Source organism: Egretta garzetta, unplaced genomic scaffold (assembly GCF_000687185.1).
Source record: "Egretta garzetta isolate BGI_Z169 unplaced genomic scaffold, ASM68718v1 scaffold797, whole genome shotgun sequence".
Lineage (NCBI taxonomy): Eukaryota > Metazoa > Chordata > Aves > Pelecaniformes > Ardeidae > Egretta > Egretta garzetta.
The window spans coordinates 157069-182560 of record NW_009260172.1 but is presented as its reverse complement, the minus strand read 5'-3'; the positions used below and the strand labels follow the sequence as shown (position 1 = coordinate 182560).

General features: G+C 39.2%; 2 protein-coding genes across 6 annotated transcripts in view; both read left to right on the top strand.

Annotated features, from left to right (window-relative positions):
- The window catches only part of CRACR2A (calcium release activated channel regulator 2A), a 56272-nt gene extending 35488 nt beyond the window's left edge, over positions 1-20784 (top strand). For 2 of the 5 annotated variants that reach the window (XM_035897143.1, XM_035897144.1), the window contains exons 11-17: positions 671-995; positions 7113-7326; positions 9786-9867; positions 12743-12857; positions 14531-14632; positions 19530-19606; positions 20609-20784. In XM_035897143.1, the coding sequence (XP_035753036.1) occupies positions 671-995; positions 7113-7326; positions 9786-9867; positions 12743-12857; positions 14531-14632; positions 19530-19606; positions 20609-20699 (1006 nt within the window). In that variant the 3' untranslated portion in view covers positions 20700-20784. Of the gene's footprint in view, positions 1-670; positions 996-7112; positions 7327-9785; positions 9868-12742; positions 12858-13429; positions 13701-14530; positions 14633-19529; positions 19607-20608 lie in introns of those variants that run through there. The other 3 variants (XM_009641726.2, XM_035897145.1, XM_035897146.1) reach the window with 3 other exon arrangements.
- A 2160-nt stretch (positions 20785-22944) lies between these two features.
- The window catches only part of LOC118452573 (leucine-rich repeat and coiled-coil domain-containing protein 1-like), a 4034-nt gene continuing 1486 nt past the window's right edge, over positions 22945-25492 (top strand). Inside the window, exons 1-2 of the mRNA XM_035897139.1 lie at positions 22945-23551; positions 24615-24800. Of these exons, the coding sequence (XP_035753032.1) occupies positions 23333-23551; positions 24615-24800 (405 nt within the window). The 5' untranslated portion in view covers positions 22945-23332. The remainder of the gene's footprint in view (positions 23552-24614; positions 24801-25492) is intronic.

Below are 25492 nucleotides of genomic sequence, written 5' to 3'. Positions count from 1 at the left end.
GATAACTCCAAAACTAGATAAGGTTGCTCAGGGCATTGTTCCATTGAATTTTTCAACACCTGGATGGAGGTCCCACAGCCTCTTTGGGCACCTGTTCCCTTGCTGCACCAGTCTCATGAAGAAATTTTGTTCTCTGTATCAAGTCAGCATTTCTCTTATTGCAGCTTGTGTCTGTGGTCATTGCACACATCTGAGAAGACTCTGGATCTATTTTATCTACACTCCCCCTTTTGTTGAAGCCCTGCTTAGCCTTTTTTCATCCATATTAAACAAACTCATCTCCCTCCTACCCGCTAAAGAGAGAATTAGATTGCACATAGAAAGGGTCTGAGTTGGGGGGGAGGAGAGGAGTAGGAAATCACAGTAAAGAAATTCACTTTAGCTATTCCATGAGGTTAGAAATTAGGCTAATCTTATGTTTTGTATTCTGGTTCAGGACTTCCCCATAAGTTATTAGCTTTCCCCATGATGCTTATAATTATCAAGCATACTATATATATACACACATTGTAGGATGAGCTGACTTTTCAGGAAATATTGGACTGAATCTACTGTGCATGCTGTGAGTAGTAAAAACCACGGGACATTAAATTCAGTTACACTAGAATAAAACAACAGGAATCCAGATGCAATATATTTTTGTGATATACTTATTTTTTTTTCTGTCTAGCCATTCATTTGAAGAAGACGATGTTTTCAATAATAAAAGAAGGAATTCTGCTGGACTGAATGGAATTCTCTCTGTAGAGCTTGATGCTGGAGCCACTGGAGGAATGTCTAAAGCATTGCATCTCCAGAGAATAATATCAATTGAGGAAGATCACTTACCCCAGCTTCTTGACAGGCTTGTTGATAAGCAGCTGAACAGATGGACGGGAGAAGATGAGAATACTTCTTCTGAGATGGAAATGGATAAGAAAAACACAGAACAGTCACTGGAACGCTCACCATCATCTTCTAGAGAGCAGCCTGTAGGGAAGGAAACACTGTCAAATGTAAGGTGGCAAAGGGAAGCTCCCTTTGATTATTGTCTGCAGTTCTGGACCCCACCATTTAAGAAGGGTGTTAAGGTACTTGACTGTGTCCAGAGGAGGGCAACAAAGCTGGTGGAAGGGCTGGAAGACATGTCCTGGGAGGAGCAGCCACGGGCTCTGGGTTTGTCTAGTTTGGAGAAAGGGAGGCTGAGGAACGACCTCATTGCTCTCTACAGCTTCCTGAGGAGGGGAAGCGGAGAGGGAGTTGCTGAGCAATTCACCCTGGGATCCAGTACCAGGATGTGTGAGAATGGCTCAAAGCTGCATGAGAGGAGGTTCAGACTTGACATTAGGAAACATTTCTTTACCAAGAGGGTGGTCAAACACTGGAACAGGCTTCCTAGAGAGGTGGTCAATGACAATGTTTAAGAGGCATTTAGACAATGCCTTTTGTAATATGCTTTAACTTTTGGTCAGCCCTGAAGTGGTCAGGCAGTTGGACTAGATGGTCACCGTAGGTCCCTTCCAGCTGGAACTATTCTATTCTATGCTATTCTACTCTAAAGGACCTTGGAAAACATGAAATGATGTTGAAGGGTAATGCGTTATTCTTGGAATCTAAAATTATTTAGTTTTCTGTTTTTAAGTTAAAGCATGACAAATTAAGCCATTGCATGAAGAGGGAGGTGGAAATATACTGCAGATAAATGTTGAAGGTGTAAAGAAGGGAAAGTCAACCTAAAGGAGTGGTAACTGCAGACAACGTGTGCATAGACATGTCTGAAGGACTGTTTAGGAAAAGTGAAGTTAGGCCTTGTAATAGATGACACAGGAAGATCCACTGAAAGGTAGCAATTATCTAAAGAAAAGAAGCAAATATTTTTTTTTTAAAGTTGAGGATGGGGTTTTTTTGCCAAAAAGTGACATTTCTTGTATTCTGATACTTTGAGTCAACTTTGGTAGCTGTTCTACTATCTGAGAAATAATGAGAGCAAATACCTTGACTTTTTAATTATTTTTTGAGAAGATTTCCAATTAGCAAATTGAAATCCAGATATTTTTTTTTCAACTCTAGCTTGTATATGCATGTTATCAATGAATTCACCATGCAGTAATAATCCTTAAAACAGTATGCTGGAAGGTACATTTCTTTGGAGCCTAAAGTAATTCTTGCACTGCTGTTGCTTCAGAGCTAGCTGTGCTTGTTTCCTAATTTTAGTATCATGGTTAAGTATTACTCATTTCTAGATTCTTGAAGCACATATTAAAAAGATTAAAGTACAGGAAAAATAGGTATGCTTGGTCATAATTATATAGTTCTTTTAGAAGAAGCAAGCATGTCTTTAAAATTATGATAGAATTATGTCATGGTTACATAATAACTTATAAGTGGTACATTTTAATAAAAAGTCTAGGGCACAGAACAGAGCTTCACCCTTTGAAATAGTTTAATACAATGCATATTTTTTGCTTACTGTGTATCACATTTTCAAACTGGACTTTAAGGCAGCAAAAGCCAGGCAGGTCACCAGGTCCAGCTAGGACAAACCTGTCCTGCCTGCTCTGTTTTGGCAATCACACCCCTTGAAAGTACGTCCTCTCAGCTGGGTAGGAACGGGGCATTCCCTCCGGTCTTGTTTCTTTTTTTTTTTCCCCCCAGAAACAATTGAGAGCAAGCAGGGAGGGGAGAGATGAAAACATAAAATGTGTCCTACCTGGTTGTTGAAAGCATTTTGTTTCAGTTTCTAAGGAACCATTGTGAGGGTAAATAGGAAGTTAATTTCCAAAGGTTACTTAGAACTAGGAATTACTTTTTTTTTTTTTCTATGAAATGTCAGTGCCTTAGCCCAGCCCCTAGTTTGGGTTGGTTTTTTGCTTGTTTTTTTAAATTTAGTTTAAAAAAAGCACAGCAGAATACTCACTTCTGATAAACTCTCTGTCCATGTGCACTAAAATATATGTGCATGATCCTGCATAGTCCTCTTAGCCTGCTGACTGGGCCTGCCAACGAGTATTCAATTGATAGCTGGACATGAGCCAGCAGTGTGCGCTGGCAGCCCAGAAGGCCAACCGTACCCTGAGCTGCATCAAGAGAAGCGTGGCCAGCAGGTCAAGGGAGGTGATTCTGCCCCTCTACTCTGCTCTGGTGAGACCTCACCTGGAGTATTGCGTCCAGCTCTGGAGTCCTCAGCACAAGAAGGACATGGATCTGTTGGAGCAGGTCCAGAGGAGGGCCACAAAAAGGATCTGAGAGCTGGAGCACCTCTCCTATGAGGACAGGCTGAGAGAGTTGGGCTTGTTCAGCCTGGAAAAAAGAAGGCTGCGGGGAGACCTGATTACAGCCTTTCAATACCTAAAGGGGGCCTATAGGAAAGATGGGGAAAATCTTTTTAGGAAGGGCCAGCTGTGAGAGGACAAGGGGTAATGGTTTTAAACTGAAGCAGGGTAGGTTTAGACTGGATATAAGGAAGAAATTCTTTACAATGAGGGTAGTGAAACACTGGAACAGGTTGCCCAGAGAGGTGATGGAGGCCCCATCCCTGGAAACATTCAAGACCAGGTTGGATGGGGCTCTGCGCAACCTTATCTAGTTAGTGGTGTCCCTGCTCACTGCAAGGGGGGGTTGGACTAGATGACCTCTAGGGGTCACTTCCAACCCAAAACATTCTATGATTCTATGATGGTGTTCGGTTGCTTAGGGCAGTTTCTAGGCTATGTAAGTGCCTGACCACTACCACTTTGTGTGAGCAGTGCTTCATCTCCTTCCATACACCAGCTGTAGCCTGATGAATTTCTCATACAACTTTGCATTTCTTACATGATGGCTCTTGGGAACACCACTTTTTGACCATGAGATGTAGACATCAGAAGTGATGTTCCATACAGTGCTTGCACACCGATTCCCTCTCCTGACAGCATGCCTAGGCTGGGAGAAATGGTATTGAATTAGTAAGTGTTTTCAGGGCAGCTCTGCATATAATCCTTAACTGCAACTGAAGAAAACTTCAGAAAAAGATAAATCCCTGCTTGCTGGCATCATGCGTTCTGTGAGTCTCAGGACTATATGTCAACTAGACTGTCTTCTGCAGCCAGTCCTTCTCGCCTCTGAGTCTTGCTGCTGAAAGGATCTGCAGTTTAAAAGAGTGCAGGATCTAGAAATACTTGTGCAAAGGAGACAGAATTATTCCATGCAGTTGTTACATATGTAGCTCACTTAGATATGAAGTCTTTTAATTCTCTGTTTTGCACTAGGAAGATGAAGGATCTGAGGCAACCTGTGTTTTTCGATTCATTGCTGTTTGTGTTCCTGTAGTCTACATGGCTTTGTATTACTGCATTCCATGATCTCATTGCTTTCTATACTGAACTCGGGCTCCTAGCTGCTGGCATTAAGTCTTCCTATTTGCCATACGTCATTTAGCTGCTAATCCTTTATGACCTGTGTCTTAGAGGGAGTAGAATCACTGTTTCATTTTTTCTCCTTTTAGAAGTGAACAAGTCCATTTCCATCCTATGGAAGGTAACTTCTGAAAGTGTCTTAAGAATTTGCAGCAGTCCATGAGCTGCTGAGTACAAGAACAACTGCTCTTTTTTAACAGTCAGGTAGAACATTTTTCTGAGTGGCTATGAAGATGAAGCTGCAGTTTGCATAATCAGAAATGTGATTGGGAAAACCCTTGAGGGAACCATAATGGAAATTAAAGCAATATTTTATGTCTAAAACTTCTACCTCTCCCCTCTTTTCTTTCAATATGGAATACAAACCACTATGTTTATACCTGCCATCTTCCACATTTGTGTGAAATTGCACAAAAGGTAGGTATGTTACTTGACCTGTCAAAACGCACATCTAGGGAAGACTTTTTCAGACTGCATTGTAAATTAAAGAAAATTTACATCCCACTACTATTCCATTATCCCATCAGCACTTCGTTGAAGAAGACTATGAAGTAGCTCATCCCTTAGTATAGTGTTCAGATGCAGTTTTAAATCAAGTTTGATTATTAAGGTTATTTTCATGAGCAGATGTTGTGGTTTAACCCCAGTCAGCAACTAAGCACCACCCAGCCACTTGCTTACTCCCCCTGCAGTGGGATGGAGGAGAGAATCAGAAGGGTAAAAGTGGGTTGAGATAAAGACAGTTTAATAAATAAAGCAAAAGCCATGCACCCAAGCAAAGCAAAACAAGGAATTCATTCACTAATTCCCATAGGCAGGCAGGTGTTCAGCCATCTCCAGGAAAGCAGGGCTCCCTCGTGTGTAATGGTTACTTGGGAAGACAAATGCTGTCACTCCAAACGTCCCCCCCTTCCTTCTTCTTCCCCCAGCTTATATATTGAGCATGATGTCATGTGGCATGGGATATCCCTTGGGTCAGTTGGGGTCAGCTGTCCCAACTGTATCCCCCCCAACTTCTTGTGAACCTACTTGCTGGTGGGGTGGTGTGAGAAGCAGGCCTTGACTCTGTAAGCACTGCTCAGCAATAACTAAACCGTACCTCTGTTATCAACACTATTTTCAGCACAAATCCAAAACATAGCCCCATACTAGCTACAGTGAAGAAAATTATCTCTGTCCAAGCCAAAACCAGCACAGCAGACTTGACACATCTCAATGAAAAATGACTGCCTGTTTTATTGGGAGTTGAGTTGAAGGCCTCTGGTGTCTTGGTGCTACTAAGGTGTGTATGACCACCAGGTATTTCAGGTCATGTAGTCCATGTATTTATTTATTATTCTCAGAAGCACTGTGAAAATGGTGCCAAGCTGATGATTGTATGTTAACTTGTTTTATTTCCCAGAGCACACAGATGAATAAACTGGGAATTTTTCAGCAGAACTGAAAATGTGCTTTTTATAGATGTACGTGTATCACTAGCAGCCTATAGTTGCAGTGGAGTTTGGGTTTTTAATAGAAAAGGAGACGTGAACAATGAGATAAGAAATCTCTGTATAGTTGTAATGGGCTATTAGCCCAGCTCATGAGACAGGCATTTTTGTCCTCAAGATTTACAGCAGTGAGTGTTTTTTCATGCTAAGGGAGACAGCAGCTTGAGTTTTTATTTATTTTTTTCCTCATCAAGTGCAGGTCTGTGTTGTTTCTGCTTCTTTCTGTAAGGTTTCAGTATATTTGTAGAAAACATTTGAAAGGCCAGACTTCAGTGTCCCATTCAAAGCATTGGCAGGCAGTGAGTTCAGTTTTGATGTCTTCTTGAAGTCAGCAGTCTGAGGAATTCTGTACCTCAAACGCCGAGCAGAGGGCCTTTCCTTCCCTCCCCCTCCCTCCTCTCCTCTCCCACCTCACAACCCCTGCCCCAACAAACTAATGCCAGGAGCATCCATGATCTTGCTCCCCTTCTGCAGCATTAAGAACAAACTTGCCATCTCTCTCCTCCTCCCCCCACCATTGCACAAAATAGAAGAGGCCAGGTAGGGCACACCCTGAAAACCAGCTGGTGCTACAGTGTTCTTTCCTAAGTAACTCCTGATCTACATACTTGGGAATAATGACCTACCTGACAGAGGATATAAATATTCTCTCCAGCCTGCAGTAAACAGGACATGGATAGGCAGAACAAATCGTCTTCTGTCTGCTTAAAAAACTAAATGACAGAAACACAGCTGAATGTTTAAAGCCTGATTAACTGGGTCTAATTCTCTTTCTGTCTGTCTCTTTCCCCCATGCTTCTGCCTGTAACGTTAAACAGATGTGGAAGTGCAGTAATTCTGGAAGCTCTTGGCTTCACAGTAGCAGCAGAGAGAAGAATCTGGTGATGGATGACATAAGCCAAAAAATGATGACTTTGCTTCTGTTATCTAGGTGAAGATATGCTGTCTCCTCTGTGTTGTTGGTATAGAATGAAACTACTAAGCAGAGCTGTATGAAGCTTTATGGGTTTTGATTTGCAGGGATGAACATAACCCATTTTCTTTTGGCAATTTCATGCATTTTTCAATGCAGTCTCATGTCAAGGTTCATATTCAGTATGCTTCCAGAGCTCAGTCCAAATCACTGCAAATGATATGAAATGATGCATGGCTAACATCTGAAATGCTGAGTTATTTTAAGAAACAGAATATTGCTTTATGAGTAATGGAGAACATGATAGGATAAAATCTCTTCTTTTTCCCATCTCAGTTAGCCTTCAAGACAAGGCAAATCGCAGAGGCAACAGGATTTATAGAACAGTTGGAGACAAATGTTTGCTGTTACTTGAAGGAGGAGACAATAAACTTTGTCCCAGACCGCTTATTCAAGATTATTTTTGTGGGCAATTCAAGTGTTGGAAAGACTTCATTCTTAAGGCGATTTTGTGAAGATCGTTTTTTCCCAGGCACAGCTGCTACTGTAGGTAAGTTTAAGAAACATTATTACTATTATTATTTTTGTTCCCACTGTACTTAACAGCTTCTGCTGAGATCAGGCCCTGTGTTATAAAACAGAAACATACAGATGTTGTAAAAACCATTATCCGAAAGGAGAGTAGGACATGCAAAGTGAGTTCTTCCAAACTGGAAAGAAGATAAATTGAGGAGAGGTTTCAGAACTGAAATCCTGGCAGCACTGAAATAAATCAGAAAAGTCCTATTAATTTCAGTGAAACTAGAATTTCCTTGTAGATCTGACTGTTCTGAAACTGATATCCTGTCCTCTGGACTGCACTGTACTAAACATCCCATCTCCATACCCCATCTCTCTCTCTCTAAGTAATCTGATTTTGTTTTAAAGAGAAAGTAGAATATCTGAATTATGTTTGAAGATTTAGCATTCTACTAAGCACCAAAGAAATATGTTGGACCAGTGTTTTCAAAGCTAAACATTTCAAAGCCTCTGTTGTAATTACATTGCCTGAAGTTGTAAACAAAACTTTTGAAAGTCAGACACATGATCAAGGTACAAAAACTTAAGTATAAGGTAGTGCAATGCAGCTGAATTACTGTAAATGGCCAGATTCATTATTCTTAATCTGTATTTAGGCCTTACTTAATCTGCAGCATGTATGAAATAAAACTTGTTTACAATAGAAGGTATTTAAATTAATGGATTTGTCTTGCATCTGTGACAATCTATGAACATTCAGGTGAGCAGTTGCTGTAGCTCCCTTGACTTACAGGGTAGATGAAGATTCCTAAATTTAAATTTCTGGTGGTATGTTGAGTGTCTAAGTTCACACTGGAGTCAGGGAGGATCTTAGCATAGGGATTTAAATTCATTTTGGCACTATAAAGTATTTTACCTGACTTTAGCTGCTGCTTGAAAGGGAGCAGGTCTCCTGGGTGTCCTGCCAGATTGAAACAGACATTTTGAATACCAAATGGCATCCCAGATAGCACTAGGTGCCTGTGAGCAAACAGCTGAATTCTACCCTGCCATCCTTTCCAACTCAATCCAGTCAGAGGATCCTAGGGACCAATTATCTGACCCTTGGTGCTTACTTCAGGGTGAGCTTAGTCATTTTCTAAACACCTTGTTCTTCATTGACTAGATCTTAATTAACTGTAATGGGAGCTTAAACACCTGTATGCATTTGTCTACATTTAAGAGTCTGGTGCTATGTCCCATCCATGTTGTCTTGTAAATGGCTGATATGCTTCTCTAGACTCTGAGGTCTTACGCAATGTGTGCAATTGTCTGGAGCTTCCAGAGAAAAACCACAGGAATGCGTCTGACCTTTTTATCTTTTGGCTCGTCATCTAGTGTTCTTGCAAATGCAATGGCAAGAAAGTATTTGTCATAGCTTTGATTTAGTCTTCACATCAATGAGTTTCGCCGATGTGGATATATGGCTGGCAAGATACAGACAGTTGAAAAATCAAGTGATCAACGTGGAGAAGTGTTCTCACTGAATTTCTACAAAATAGCTCAAATTTCTCCCCCTGAGATATAAGCAGTGGATATATCCACTGGATACATCCAGATTTCTTAGCTGCCCATTGAAGGAATGTGGACTTGGATGCTTCTTCATTAATGCTAGTGGTAAAATCCCACTGATGTGGGAAATGGCCCCAAAGAACTTGTTGGTGACCTACTGAGGTCCCTTCCAACCTGAATTATTCTACGATTCTGTGATTCTATGATACAGTACAGTGTGATACAAGAAAATGCAGGTTGCCATTAGGAGGAGGCAGTGACTGATTAATCTTTAAGACTCTAATTATTGATATAAATATCCAGAAAAAACTTATATCATCACAGATTAGGGGAATTGGGAGAGGATTAATTTAAAAGTGTAGATAAATTAATTTCTGTCTCACTTCCATTTAGCCACATAAAAGTTAGGGGACTAACCTAACTGCAGTCAGCTTATCTTCTGTGTTCTGAAGAAGGGAGAAGGTTCTCCACGTATTCAGTCCATCTATCTTCAGCATTTATCTTGTGTTCCACTGTCCCCTTAATGTGGTGCCTTGTGTTTTTCCACTAACTGCAGAAGGTGCCTATGTGCTTATTTCAGACTAAGCGCTGAAATTTCAGACAACCGAAGATATACAGCATGAATTCCAGGCTAAATGGCTTAGACTGCTGTGAACTGTCAAATGGACCCTTGACTCATGTGCCCTGATTTGGAAAGTTACTTATCTTACAGCTTATTCAAAATTCAACTACTCTGTTAACATTAAGTATTTTATTACTGAAGAACTTCTGGCAAATAAAAGCTCTTGTTGTTCTCTGATAGTTAGACACTATAGACATGATTTTTAATGTAGTATCTATCTTGTTACCTTTCTGGAATTGTTGCCGTTGGCTGGATCAGGTGATCAAAGATCAAACTGAGCATATAAAGAGACAACCTACCTTGTATTTCTGTTACAGGTGTGGATTACAATGTGAAAACCATCACAGTAGATAATACCCAGGTAGCCTTGCAACTCTGGGATACTGCTGGCCAGGAACGGTGAGAAACATTCTGTTAACGCTGGTAGTCAGCTAAGCAGCACGCAGCTGCTCTCTCACTCCCCTGTCCAGCGAGGTGGGGGAGAGAATCAGAAGGGTGAGAGTGAGGAAACGCATTGGTTGACATAAACACAGTTTAATAATTAAAAACCCCCCACCAAACCACGACCATCAAAAAACAATAAAGAAACAAACCCAAGAAAATCAAGTCATGCAAAAAAACCCCAGTTGCTTACTGAGCAGTGCCCAGCCAGTCCCTGAGCAACTGCAGCCTCAGCCAACCTCTCTCCCCCCAAAATTTTATTGCTAAGCACAACATCATATGGTATGGAATATTCATTTGGTCAGTTGGGGTCAGCTGTCCCAGGTGTGTTCCCCTCCCAACTTCTTGTGCACCCCAGCCTACTCACTGGTGGGGCAGTCTGAGAAGCAGAAAAGGCCCTGACGCTGTGTAAGTGCTGTTGAACAGTAAATAAAATGGTGTGTTACCAACACTCTTTTTAATTAAAAATCCAAAACATAGCCCCATACAAGCTAGTATGATGAAATATAATGCTATTCCAGACAAAGCCAGTACACATTCTAAGGTTTTGCTTTTCATCTGTTTGAAGATTAGTAAGCATGGACCTAATCCTGCTCCTCAGGAGAGGAACAAATACAGGAGTATTCCTAATAGAGCCAGTGAATTCACAGCTTAGATCCTTCCCCAGCAGCAGTAATGTGCTGATTTGGTGCTAAGTGTCCATTGAAAAACTGCCAATCTGTAAAAGAGATTCTTATTAAACCTCTTAATAGTTTAGTACCACACAATTTCTTTATGAGGCAGGCTGATTTTAAAATGTACCTAGGGTTATTTCTAGAACATAAAATGTCTTAATAGTTAAAAAAGGTGGGTTTTTTTTTTCACCAAAACAGTCCCATTGTAGTTGAAGATTTAAAGGCTCAGGAGCAAGCTGTCCCCATGTGCCGTAAGATGAAACAGCGGGGAAGGTGACTAGCCCAGTTGAACAGGGAGCTTTTGCTGGGACTCAGGAAAAAAAGGAGAGTTTACCACTTTTGGAAGAAGGGGCAGGCAACTCAAGAAGAGTACAGGGATCTTGTTAGGTCATGCAGAGAGAAAATTAGAAAGGCAAAAGCCCAGCTAGAACTCAACCTGGCCACTGTTGTAAGAGATAAAAAAATTTTTTTTTACAAATACAGTAACAACAAAAAGAGAGCCAAGGAGAATCTCCATCCTTTACTGGGTGTGGCGGGGGAACACTGACACCAAGGATGAGGGGATTGAGTGTACCCTCAGAAAGTTTGCAGATGACACCAAATTGGACAGGAGTGTCAATCTCCTTGAGGATAGAAAGGCCCTACAGAGGGACCTGGAAGGGCTGGATCAACGGGCCAAGGCCAACTGTATGAAGTTCAGCAAGGCCAAGTGCCAGGTCCTGCACTTTGGTCACAACAAACCCATGCAATGTTACAGGCTTGGGGAAGGGTAGCTGGAAAGCTTCATGGCAGCAAAGGACCTGGGGTTGCGGGTGGACACCCGCCGTCCTGTGAGCCGGCGGTGTGCCCGGGTGGCCAAGAAGGCCAACGGCATCCTGGCTTGTATCAGGAATAGTGTGGCCAGCAGGAGTAGGGAAGTGATCGTACCCCTGTATTCCACACTGGTGAGGCCACATCTCGAATACTGTGTTCAGTTTTGGGCCCCTCACTACAAGAAGGACATGGAGGTGCTGGAACGTGTTCAGAGAAGGGCAACAAAGCAGGTGAAGGGCTCTGGAGCACAGGTCTGATGAGGAGCAGCTGAGGGACCTGGGGTTGTTTAGTCTGGAGGATAGGAGGCTGAGGGGAGACCTTATCACCCTCTACAACTAAGTGAAAGGAGGGTGTAATGAGGTGGGGGTCAGTCTCTTCTCCCTGGTAACAGGTGATAGGATGAGAGGAAATGGCCTCAAGTTGTGCCAGGGCAGGTTTAGATGAGATATTAGGAAAATTTTTTTCACAGAAACGGTTGTTAAGCATTGGAACGGGCTGCCCAGGGAAGTGGTCGAGTCCCCATCCCTGGAGGTATTTAAAAAATGTGTAGATGTGGCACTTTGGGACATGGTTTAGTAGGCATGGTGGTGTTGGACTGATGGTTGGACTTGATGATCTTGGAGGTCTTTTCCAACCTTAATGATTCTTTGATTCTAAGATCTCCAAGTTTCCGTAAGTTTTCAGTGGTAATTTCCTCACTTATTGTGTAGTTTTCCATTACTAAAAGCAAGGATGATAATGATGATCTACGTTTTCTACAGGAAGCTTGGGGAAAAAAAAAACCAAACAGAAATCTAGCTAGCTTTAGGCAGAGCACTTTGTGAGGCGGAAATTTCTGCTCCAAGCTTAAAATGAAAGAGGATGGAAGAAGGTGAAATGTGCAGGTAAATGTCCAGACTAACCCAGAATCAGTTTAAGAAGACAGAGGGAACTTTTCCAAACACTTTTGAAAAACATTTTTTTGCAAAGAATTTATTTGCTGTTATAGTAATGTGTGGTAATAATGTCCTCCATGAATCTTCTGATGAATATGAAAAGGGGTCTGATGAGTCAGGAAGAGTGGGATTGCTTACTACATAATAAGCTTTACCTTTTAAACAGGATCTGCAGTGAAGATCAGTATTACAGCTTCTCCCTTGTCTAGTTGATGGAATTTTAGAACATAGATATAAACCAAATTAATAGAGGCTTAACCCTTACTAAGACTAGATTGGGAGAAATTGTTTGGCAACATCTTCTGGGGAGAGGGGGACGGGGCAGACACAACACGTTACTATAAAATTTTACTTACATTGTCAGATTCCTACTTCTGTTGAAGAGAGCTATAAACAGGTTCTTACTTGTAGGTACCGAAGTATTACCAAGCAGTTTTTCAGAAAAGCTGATGGTGTCATTGTGATGTATGACATAACAGCAAGAGACACGTTCACAGCTGTCAAGCAGTGGCTGATAAGCATCAAGGTAACATGACATAACTTCAAATCTAAACTCTGGTGTTACTATTCTCTACCTTCTTCTGGACAGGGAGTGTTAGCAAGGCAAAGCACAGAGAACAGCATGTTTCTTCTATTGTCATAATTACAGTTTTGTTAGTGATTTTGGTCTGCACAGTTACCAGTAAAGCTGTTTTTAGAATCTCTGTGTCTATGAAAATAATCACAGTTCTAGGGTTTTAAGGACTTAAAAGGAGTGGTGGGGAAAGCCCAGCATGGAGTCCTCTGATCTCTCATAAAGGTTATCCAGCTGATGACTCCCATTGGATCACGACTAGTTCTGGGAGGTGCTTTGGATCAGTGATGATGGTCTGACGATCACTGATCGTCACTATCAGTTTGACAACCAAGTATATAGCTCACAGGAAATTGACTGTGTTGTGAACATGACTTAAAGCTATATTATCTACATTAATGCTATGAAACTCTCTCATGGTAGACAGTTCAACTTCCTGGGGATCACCCTTTCAACCACATGAAAACAAAATCATAGTCCATGCCACTGTTAATTCTCTTTTTTCTCTTGATATATCTCTCTAGCTCACAGACAACATATTGAGAATGCAAGCAGCTGAATTTGCTTGTGGCCAAAAATAAAAATAAAACTGAGGCTGCTGCCATAAAGGACCAAGTCACTAGAGAGAACAAAGTGTGGCTTCCTATTTGCTCACTATTGCTGACTATTGCTACTGAAAAAGTAGGGGACAAACTGGTATGCAACGATCATTTAGTCTGATCTTATTGGGCATGTGTTCTACTATAATACACTGTTTTCCATAATGGCCAATAGGTGGCTTTGCAAATTGAAATTAGGACTCATTCATTTAAATGTTTCCAAACAGGCATAGTTATTCCTCATCTGAGTAGCTCTGCTTAAGTAATACTAGTATGCATTTTGTAAGAACAGGCCTGTATTAAATATATGCTCTTTAACGAATCAGTGATTATTATAGGTCAGTATGGTTATATTCAGTAATAATTCAGTATGCTATAATTCAGCTAGAGGACAATTCCAGGGTTTGATTCAGAAAAATTAAATATTGTGGTCAAAATCTTTTTCTGAGCTGTAATAGTTCACTCATCTTTATTGACTAATTTTGTTTGCTACAAACTATTGCTAAGTTGAAGACATACAGCCAAGTCCATTTACTGCTGCAGCATTCACCCCACTTTATGAATGTACTCATTGTGATAATTCTAACCATTTTCAGGATGAATTTTGATTCATGCCTATTCTGTGTATTTTGGGGGGCCTATTCTGTGTATCTCTCCACTTTGTGTAGTTTATTTGGTATAATTGTACCCAGATGTTGTCATTATTTTGCTGTCCATGTAATTAGAAAAGCAGTGGCTATAAACATGCGATGTCAGAGCCTGTGTAGCATGGTAGTTTTCTCTCTCCCATTTTAATATAGTCTGATGAGCTTCTGTGCTGGTATTAAAAAATGCCAAATTAGTGCAATCTGTCTTTTTCATGCCTTTTATCCAACTTTAATTCCTGACATGTTTGTGAGTAAAGTGGCACATACCTGGTTAATACGTGATGTCTTGTTGCAGTGTGACATTTGTTAGTTTATATCCTCTTGATCTGTGATTTTTTAAATACAATGCATCAGTTGGCATTTATTATTTGTTCTGCAGGAGACAACCGGGGAGAATGTACCTGTGCTTTTGTTGGGTAATAAAACTGATAATGAAAAGGAACGTGAGGTCCCTATGGGAATGGGAGAACATCTTGCTAAGGTACCATAATAGAGGGGAACCCCTTACAAAACTTGAAGGTGAAGGTTTCAAAATGGAGCCTGAATGTGCCTAAATTCATAAAAACACAGATTAATTTTAATCAGACAAGCATTTTTATGCATTCAGAACCCCATCACACTCATCAGTTCAGCTCTCAGTGATGTAAATGCTGTTAATTATAGTAGTTATAAAAGTGTCTAGATGAAAAAAGGAGTGTTGCAAAAAATATTTAAGAATTCATTCTCACTGTCTCCCTCCTCTCCCCCCCCCCTTTTCTTTGTTCTCTCTATTTCCCCCCTCCTTTCTCTTTTTCTCTCTCTTTTTTTTCTCTTTTCTCTGTGGATGGATTCTTAACAGAGACATAATTTGGGGACCTTTTTTCCCTCCTACCTCCTGTAAAACCATTCCTATGGTAGGAGTAGAAAACATTTCTTTTTAGTAACTTTTCATCAAGGACATAAAATCAATAGTGGTAACAATCTGCATCAACCATAGCACTGGTGAACCATGGGCCATAATTTAAGCATTAAGGCACTGCAAAAATACTTGTTTTATGTTCCTGTGTACCATGCCAGTCAATTTTTCTTTTGAGTTTCTCTATGCAATGCATATAGTTTGAAAGCCAATGCCTCCAGAATATTAATTTATTTAGAAGTAAGTCATCCCAATATTCCTGAGAAATTAACTGAGTTGGTAGGAATTTACCTAAATGCTGGATTTCACATAACTACTTGTTTCTCCTTTGAAAATAGATTTACAGCTCTGCTTGCTGGTAACCAAAATGGATATTTTCAAAATTTGAAATGCAGCTGAATTGTTCTTGGTTTATAGGGAAGATTGCTGGTAGGCACTTCTCTATAACTGAAAGAATTAGGGTCAGATCTCTTTTTGTCTTATTTTCATTATTTAGCCCTTTACAAGCATACCTCTGTATTCACATTTGTCTCCCATTATTTTGGTTTTATAGGGGAGCAATATCAGTCCTCAGCTTCATGCCTCAAAGGTTCTCCCTTTTGGAAATCTGCTTTATTTTCTTGTATGCATGGAAATGCAGATAGTTTTGAGACCCTGGAGGCTAGCAGGGACTTCAGGGTGTAACATCGAAACCTTCTGTGAAAACACATAAATGCTAAATGGACAGAGTAGGTGTCTTACTCTCTTAAAAATTATGCTAGTAAACCAAAGATGAATCATTCTAATATATAGAAGTCACAGCCCACCAGGCCATTAATTCTAACATGTCATGCAAGAAAATAAAATGTTTTGCATAAGTAAAACAAAGAAAGTTGTAAAATTAAAGATGGTTATAATCAAATGAATGGATCTGAATGACTCATTTGGATGTTTGGATGTGCTGCCTGAGGTAGCTAGGGGAAGGACAATGGGTTAGTTGAAAAGCAGCATAGATACAATTAAATGATAACAAATTGCTTGCTGAGCTAATAATAACAATGAATTTCAATGAAATACTAGTTCTTGCTAAACAGCCATGCAATTCCTATGAAACCACATACCACTGTATCTATTAATGAATGCAATTGAGTTATTTTGTGAATAATCCCATGAATTACTCACAAATGACCCAAATGCACAGGACTAGATTCTGGCCTGATAGAAATATGTATAGCCATATTTGGTGAAAACAATCGTGAACCTGTTCTTCTGCAGAAAAAAGAACCAGATTAGCCTGTTGACTCTGAAGTTCAACAGTTTTTATGGATGGTTTCAGTGTCTTACAGGATGGGATCCTTTTTACCTAGTTTTTTCTATAGTCAGAGAGGAGTGTGTACTTTCAGAAGGCATTCCAGCCCAGCTGTATTAACTCTTACTTTGCTTCAGTCCCACATCTTACAAGTCAGTGTACTACAAATTCGGTCAGAAACCCAAGAGCTCCCATTATAATGGATGTGCCACATAACTTCCATGCAAGGCAGGCAGCATGGTTCATTGTTAAAAGGAAGAATGGCAGCCTGAAGGGAAGGCAGCCTCAATTCCTTGTCATTTGAGAAGACTGGTAGTTGCATTGTGTGTGTGATACCCTGGGAAAGGGGGAACAGAATGAGGATGGGGATTCTGGAAGGCATCATTGGGAACAACAAGGCTGTGATGAAGCTGATCTGTAATTGGATGAATTAAAGAGCAAACATCATGATGGTAAGAAGAATTTTGCACTACTGGCTTTGCAGGGAGAAACAGCAGAAATAAACCAAAATGTTCACATGCAGGACAAGAATGACCTGATGGAAAACATCTAAAACTCTCTTGATAGAGCTACTGGGAATATAAAGAAAAAAAGAGGGAAAGATAAAAGAAAAGGGGGGGGGGGGGGGGGGGGAGAGCTGTAGGGCATTGGTTTGACCTCTTTAGCAGAGGATCCAGAAGGAAAACTCCATTTAACAAATTTCTGTTTATCTTAGCTTGATCCACTGATCAAAAGTTCGCATGAGCACAACAACAATACAGAGAGTATTCAGATCATATTGTGAGCATCCAGGAACAGCCAATGTCCTATTCGAGTGGATTAGTGTAACCACTGCCAATTATTTAAATAAAATGGCTTATATAGGTGCTGCTCAGGTATTCAGGCAGCATGATATTATTTTGGCCCTGCACACACTTACTGAGTGATCTTAAATGGGTCAATAAATCCTTCTCTCTCTCTGTTCCTCAACTATAAAATAAGATAATAATGCCTTTGTCTGCCTTGACTTTGCAGACTGTGTGCTTCATGGGATGAGGACTGTTACTCTATGTTCATACAGTGTCTCCTTTATCAACCTGTCAGTGCCATTGTTATACAAATACTGCTAATGAGGGAGCTGTTCTTCTCAGAGTGATGCTACTTTACAGGACAGAAATTGCCTAGCTCCCTCTGGTAATCCTTCATTTTCCTGCCTGTTCTTTAGATGTCTGCTGATTTGTATGTCACTTTTTAAAATGAAGTAATTGCCCGTGGTCTCCCAGGTGCGATGGCTAATTCCTGGATGGAGATGGGTGGCATTTCCTGGCTTATTAATTATATATGTCATGCCTTCTGCTACTTTGTTCTCATAGCATGTGTATGCTATCAATTAAAGTTCCCTCTCTGACTCAAGGACTGACACTTTGCAATTTCAGGCCTTTCCAGAGAAGGACCTGTTTAGCAGATTGAGTTTAAATTGTTATCTTTCACCAGTAAGAATTTGCCCTACCCATGGACTTTGTTGAAAATCCATTCAGATTCATGCTAGCATAAATGATGTCATCACTGAGAGTTCTTCAGTGAAATTATGTTGTATGTGGGGAAGATTTAGAAGTAGTATTGCTCACTGCTTGACTGGCATAAAGTAGATAGATACTGACCACAGTAGGTTTTCTATTAGAGATCTGATCAGCTGAGCAGAAAAAAGGGGTGTAAATTTTATTTCAAACTTCTGTTTGCATGGTCAAATTTTATCTCAAAACATTTCAAAGGAAAGCAAGAGAATCATAGGTTTACATCATTGTAAATATTATACAGAACACTGTTTTAAAAAAAAACAATAAAATATCCATCCAACACTAACATTGCCTGATTTCTTCCCTTCTCTGCTCTTCTGTGCTTACCTGGCCACCCAGAAACTACTACAAGTGGTTCAGTCCTGATATTAGGACAAACCATATAAACTTTGACAACATATTTAAAACTGACATTTGCTAACACTGAAGCATTTTTTAGAGCTGCTAAAATAAGCTACCACATTGATGAAACTTATTTTCCCCACCTTTTGTCTTTGAAATTTTGTGAAGATGATAAAAATTTCAAAAAGCTGTGCAATTTTGGAAGCATGGTATATTTAAAAAAAACCAAACTAAAACTGAAATACCTCGTCATTTTAATGGGAACTTTCGAAAACTGAATTTTAAGTGTCTTATGAAGAGTGGTTAAATAAGTACAAATGCACAATTAATAGCAAACAAATGAAAATACGCAGACATGTGATTGTCATTCCCTAAGCTACTGACTTATTTATTTGAATTTTAAGCTACTGTCATAGATAGCAATAAGACACATAGAAAAGTGGAAAGTGAACAGACAGTTGAAATCTGGATGGGTAAAAAGGTCATGTAGTAGCACCACAGAGGCAATGTAGGTGATCTTCAATGTGTGAACTTGTGAAATTTGTGAAAGTGGTCAGATGTCTATGTTGGAGAGCATAATCTGTCATTCCCTCTCAAACTTCTCTTGCCATCACAGCTTCCAGGTCAGGCTTTTGTGCAAATGATCTCTTGCATTTGCATTTATTCTGATAAGGCTTCAGCTGAAGTGAGAAGGCTTCAGCTGAAGTGCTGAGAACGTCTCCAGGGCCTCATCATTTAACTGCAAAGCTCCCAGGGGCTACAAAACCAAAGGTGCAAGCTGACTGTAAAAGAAGGTGCAGAAATATTTCACAAGTACAAAAAGTGAAATAGAATTAATTTGTTATTTTTTGCTGCGGTCTTTAACTGGTCTTTTGCTGGAAGACATTGATCTCAAACTGTTGATACAGAAACACTGCTGCTGAAGCTTTCCAAGATTTAAAAAAAAAAAAAAAAAGTCACTGGAATTATTTTCACTACTTTGTCTTGTACTAATTGCCTCATCATCACAAGGAAAGTTGACAAGACTTCAGTACCTTACAAGGCATGTTTGCATTTGAGCCTTTGAGAGATCAAGCAAAAGCCATTGTATAGAACAAATATGTCCTAAGAAATGCATATAGTTGTTGTTTGGGAGGCACACTTGGATTTCTTTTGTTACTCTTTACCATTAGCTTTAGAATTAAATCATAATTCTGTTTCTTTATTTGCATATTTCAGTATATCTGTGTTGCTTTTTTAAAGCTGGAGTGAGATATTGTGCAAAATTAATTGAAATGGTCTTTCTGTTTGATTCTAGGATTACAATTTAATTTTCTATGAATGCAGTGCATATTCTGGGTACAATACCAAAAAGTCTGTGCTTCACTTAGCTAGGTAAGAAGAAAGCACAAATTATGAGTTCTGTATATGCCTGACTTCCCTGTCACTGACGACAGAGTGAATTCTGTTTGTTAAATTAGTTTGATAGGAAGTTATCCGTGATGAAATATTTGTCCCTTTTACACTCATCTGTAGCCTGACCCTGTTGCTCCAACTGAGCAATTGCTCGGGTTGGACGGGGCTCTGAGCAACCTGATCTAGTTAGCGGTGTCCCTGCTCCTGCAGGGGGGTTGGACTAGATGACCTCTAGGGGTTCCTTCCAACCCAAAACATTCTATGATTCTATGATTCGTGAAGAGTCCTGTGTAAGCTATAGGCCCAGAAACACCTGAATTGTTGCTAGGAAAGCTGAGGGCCTGTGACGTTGTGACAGTTCTTGCAGAAAGTTCTTGGAGGTTTGGAGAAATATGCTTTGAAATGAATGCTGCTGACTCCTTGCAGCAGAATATTGGATGAGCTGCTTTCTTCCCTCTGCTCATTACAGCTCAAATTCTGCTGTCTGCCTGGGGGCTGGGAGTGAGGGAGAGGTGGATTTCTGAATTTATATAAAGGCTAAGGGTAAAAATACAGGTAAATCTGTCCCCTGTGACCTACTTAGAGAGGTGAAAACACTGGTAATGAATTGGCACATCTTTAATATAGTTGCTGAAGTTAGTGAAATTTTGTGAATGCATCAGGTAATTGATAAATGTCTAGGTAGCCAGATGTGGTTTTGTTTTGCTCCAGCCTCAAAAAGAACAAATGAAAGTCACTGTCTCTGTAATATACAATAAATGCTAACAATCAGCACCAACTACATTTTTCTAACTAAATGAACAAAGGTGATTTTGTGATGGAGCTACCATAATTGTACTTTTTTGTTTGTTAGTTCACAAAATTCTGTCATTTTCTGTTAATCTCTGGACAATTTTATAGGCTTGAGGGAAATGTTTTTTGTTTTCATCTCTTATCAGTATTATCAATTTATTTCTCAAAAGTATTGTTTCTTTTCCCCAGGATTTTAAAGGAACATGAAGATAAAGTGAAAGAGAAAACCATTGAGCTTCAATCTGTTATGAATAAAAAGTCTTGCTGCATCAGGCCATAAAATGCCGGAGCATACATTTATACAACACTACATGGCACCATCAGATTTGCTTTATCTTCCAAATATTTCTTCTGCTGTGTTCTGAGTGTAGGTGTAAGTGAACCTTAATATCCTTGCGTGCTCTGATCTTCACTTTCACAAATATTGTCTTTAGTTATTTGACAATGTCTTTGGGGCAGTAACAGTCTTTTATTCTGTTTGACACCTAACACTACAGAATCGTGCTTTGTGGTGAGGCTTGTAGAAGCTGCCACATTATTAATAATAAGTACTTTTATAGGAAGAAAACTACTTGGAATATGAAGTAAATTCTTACTGGTGTGGATGACCTATATGCTGAATACTGTTTATTTCAGTGCTCTTTAGATACTGATTTTGTGCTGACCTTTGTTACACTTTTTATAAAAATTGAAATAGGTAGCTGGTGAGTTGTTTAAAAGCAACACACCAGCAATTGCAAAGTATAAGGTGGTATTTTAAAGCTTAGTGTAAAATATACATGAACAAAGGATGGAAGTACTATGAAGATTTTCATAAGTAGCATTAACTCATTTATACTACACATTGTTGCATATAGGTCCTTGATAAGAAACCCTTCCTCCCACTTAGATCTGATGAATTAGGTATGTTTAGACAGGCTAGTGAGATACCATACAGGCTTGCCTGAGCTGTTGCCAAAGAAGCTGGCATGTTTCCATGGTGAGGTGGTGCAATGCAAATATCCAGCTTAGTTTCCAGAAACAGTAAAGTCAGTGCTTTACTCTGGCTTGTTAGCATTTCACTTAGTTTGCAAGGCTGATTGCTTTGTGTTGCAGAGCTTGCTCTAAACCTCTGTTTGGTTATGGTGTCCCAAAGTAATCTGTAGCCAACTTGAACATTCAAAGCAATTCACTGTCATTAGTGCTGGTTGAAAACATAGGAAGCTCATTTCACTGGTATAGTTGGTTGTAGTACAAAGCATATTATAGTGACTGAACAGCTCTTTGTCTCCAAAAGTCTGTCATAGAAGGTTTCGTGCCAGATGTTGGAGACAGAATTTTCAGAAATAGTAGATCTTCTTTTGAAGAAGATTTTGAGACACTTTCCAGCATTAAAGGAGTGAAAAATCTCAGCAAAATCCAGTGAGATACTGCTCTCTTTAGCAATGTTAAGAAAAAATTCCTCCTCATGTACCTAAATATGTGACTGATTTTTCAAAAGTATCTGCCACACAGCATTTCCCTCTGGTTTAACTAAGGCCTGATACCACTGAGTTACAGTGTTTGAGAAATCAAACCCATAGGGACATGTTTTAGAAAATCATGGCCCACCATAGGTCATAAGAAACCCAAATGTCACCATTACTTTTAGAAGCCTTTGTAGAATATAAATGAAAATAAGAAACTTGAGAGTGGGCCACTGAGACAGCATATGATCAACAATTATTCCTGTTGGCATTTGTCTTAACTGCATGCAGCTGTTGTGGTAAGCGTTCAAGAATGATGGTAAGCTTGTTGGAAAAGTGGAACCCGTGGCATAATTAATTTCATTGAAATATCAAGGAAAACTACGTTTTATTGTATGAGACTGTTACAGACATTATGTTTTCAATCCATTTTCAGAAAAGTTTAAAAAAAGTTAATTTAAATTTGAATAATGAATCAATTTGAAACTAAAGCTGAAAGTTAACCACTAGCTTAATTAGTAACTGTATTGTGGGATAAAAATTTAATCAGTAATTAATTGTGCTCTTGGGATTTCGGTCTGATCAAAAGTATTTTCTAGTGCCAAGAACTATAAGATAGAGGTTTGCAAACTTTCTCCTACAGCAATTCCTATATCTCAAATGCCCTTTCCCTGTCAAACAGAATAACTGGGATTTTCATTATATAAGGTGATATGCGGACACAGACACCACAATCTGTAAGATTGTAAGTAGGTATGTTTATTCAGCGCTGGGCAGCACGGGGGGTAGTCCCACCAAAGTCATGCGCATCTCCACGTGGCAACTTGCCCTGTTTATATGTAGCAAAGTGCTACATATGCATGAAGTTTCCCAATAGCCTATACATATGCATAACCTGTCCCCGCTTTTTATTAAAATTAGCTTCATGAGGTCATTTCCATAAGTCCCTCCTGACTGTGCTTGCTCAGTGCCTCCTTGTGGGGTCGTCGGGGGTCGTGGGGATGAAGGCTGATGGCTCCTCTTCGTCACCACTAGTAACCCCTTGTTCTTGCGCAGACCCAGTTGCTTCTTTGCTCTTGCCCAAACTGCAGGGTGTTCTTATCAAGAACTGTCCTTCGTAAGGAGACTCTTCCTGCGTCAGTTAGTTCGCACAATAGTTAGCAAAACATTTGAGCACTATCTATTAATTTGATTCTCTGGGCTATGCAGCAATCTAGACAATTATTGCGCAGCATCTTATCTACTAAGATTCCCTTAACCCCTTCTCTCAGTTATTTCTTTGGGTGTTTTAACAGTAGTCAACACACTTTTCCTCGTTCCAGGGCCATTGTCATAGAAGACTGAAATCTGTCTGTGAAACTAAGGAATTTATCCCATTTATTATGTAATTTATTATAATTTTTTAAGAAACACCAAGGAAATGAATTGAAACAGCATTGTGAGATACTGCAGTTCTTGTCTCAAATATATGTTTGGTAACTTCAGGAAAGAACTTGAAACCCGAGTTGCTTTAAATGGACCTGAATTTCAAGATGCTTTGTCAAAAGAAGTGGCTAAAGAGGAGCAGAGGCATGAGCAGCGTGTTAAAGAATTTCAGGAGAAAATTAATATGTTAAACCAGAAGTACAAAGAGTTAGAAGATGAATTTCGTTTAGCTTTAACTATTGAAGCAAAAAGGTATAAAGAGGTAAGACTAAGAGAACATTTCATCTCAAACTAGGTGGAGCTGTAGTTCTCTTAAACGTGTTGGGCTTGGGGTTTTTTTGTTTTATTTTTTTACTTGGGGGTTTTTTTTGATCCTTAAGGTCTTTGCTCCAAGGATTCATCTAAAAATACTGGTAGTAAGCTTTGAAATATTAGTAATTAGAACACAGACACCAAATGCCAAGTCAGTACTTGCAAAACCCAGCATTTTTGTTCATAAGTAAAAGTTAATCAAAAGAAATTAGAAAAACTTCTATCTGGTGGTGTTAATTTCCTCTTAAAAGATGTTGACCTTCTACTAGAATATATTCAATTATTGTAAAAACTCTTGGTGTTTTGGTAAGGTTATGGTTACATATGTACTTGTGTATTTATTACTAAAGTTCCCTATTGCTTAACTTTTCAAAATTGAATTTTGGATATGCGTTTTGAAATCCAAATTCAAAACTTGCTTAGATATGGCTAGTGTTCATATTAGTTTATATGTTAAGTGAAATAAAATTTTAAATGCTTTACTGTCACTTAAACTTGGTTTCCTTCATTTTAAATCAGTTGGATACATGGGAGAAGAGGGGAAAGAAAAGACTCTTTTCACACTTCAAATCTTTCTCTTACAAGGAAAAAAAGAAGAGAATTAAAATCTGGAAAGAAGAACTTTAAGTTAATGTTAATCTTAACAATGAGGTTAAATCAAGGCATTGTTTTCATTTCCCAAGCTATGGTTTTTCTGCTCTGCTTCTCATCCACCCATTAATTTTTTTTCCCAGGTTGGGTTTTTCTTTTTTGTTGGGTTGTGGTTTTTTTTGTTTGTTTTGGTTTGGTTTTGGTTTTTTACAAAATTTGTAGCTGAGTAGAATCAGGTTTTTTGAGTTGAAGTATCACCAACAAACTGGTAGAAAACCAGTTTCAGATATTCACTAATTTCACGTGCTGTTGATGAACATCTATTTCTTTCTTTATTTGAAATGCAAATGTCATTTGTGTGTGTGTATACACACTTTTTCCAAATGTTAGCATTTCTCAAGTCTTGTCTCATAAAACTTTAGGTCAAAGAGGATTTTGACCATGTTGCTGCTGATCTCGTTGAACATAAACAAGCTCTCTTTGAGTTTGAACAAAAGGAAAAAGAGATGGCAAGTCTGATCCAAGACATGACAAGTATAGTGGAAGAACAGAAAGCAAAGATTTCAGAATTAACAAAATCAAATGAAGAAGCTACAGCAAACCTAAAGGTACTAGTTTCAAAACATTTCAACTGCATGTATGATTTTTTTTTTGGTAATATTTTATCTACAGAATTAACAATTCCATAGAAGATAGATTGACTGAAAGATGCGTGTTTCCTGTTGCACTAAAACCTAGTATTCTGCATCAGCCTTTAGTCTTGCATCTTGCACTTCTATTTCTCACAAACACTGCTCCCTGTATAGCAAAATCTGGATTTGTTCATGCCTTCAGAAGTGCACTCCTTGCCTTGTGAGCGCTAACCAGTTTGTATATAATCAAGTGGTCACTCTAAACTGAGATTAAAAACCTACATTGAATTTACAAAGGGTCAGGGCTGTTAAAGTAATGGAATATGGTTCTGCAGTGGTCACTGTACATGAAGTAAAAATGAAATTGAACAAATGATCAATTGTAGTTACTAGCAGCTTAATATCTCTGAGAGTTGCATAAAATTAGCAGTATTAGTCATTATCTACTAATTTTCTAATTTTGGTGTTAAATACTGTGGGCACAGTTGCTTTATTTTACACCACTGATCGCCATATGGTAACATTATAGTACTGTGTTGTCCATAAATAATTCTTAAAAGTCTTAGGAATGTAACTTTTAAACGGTTGTGTGACCCAGTCCATGTATGTATCCAGTCCATTGTTACAAACTCCTGTGCAGTACAATCCCTGCACAGCTGTTTCTAATC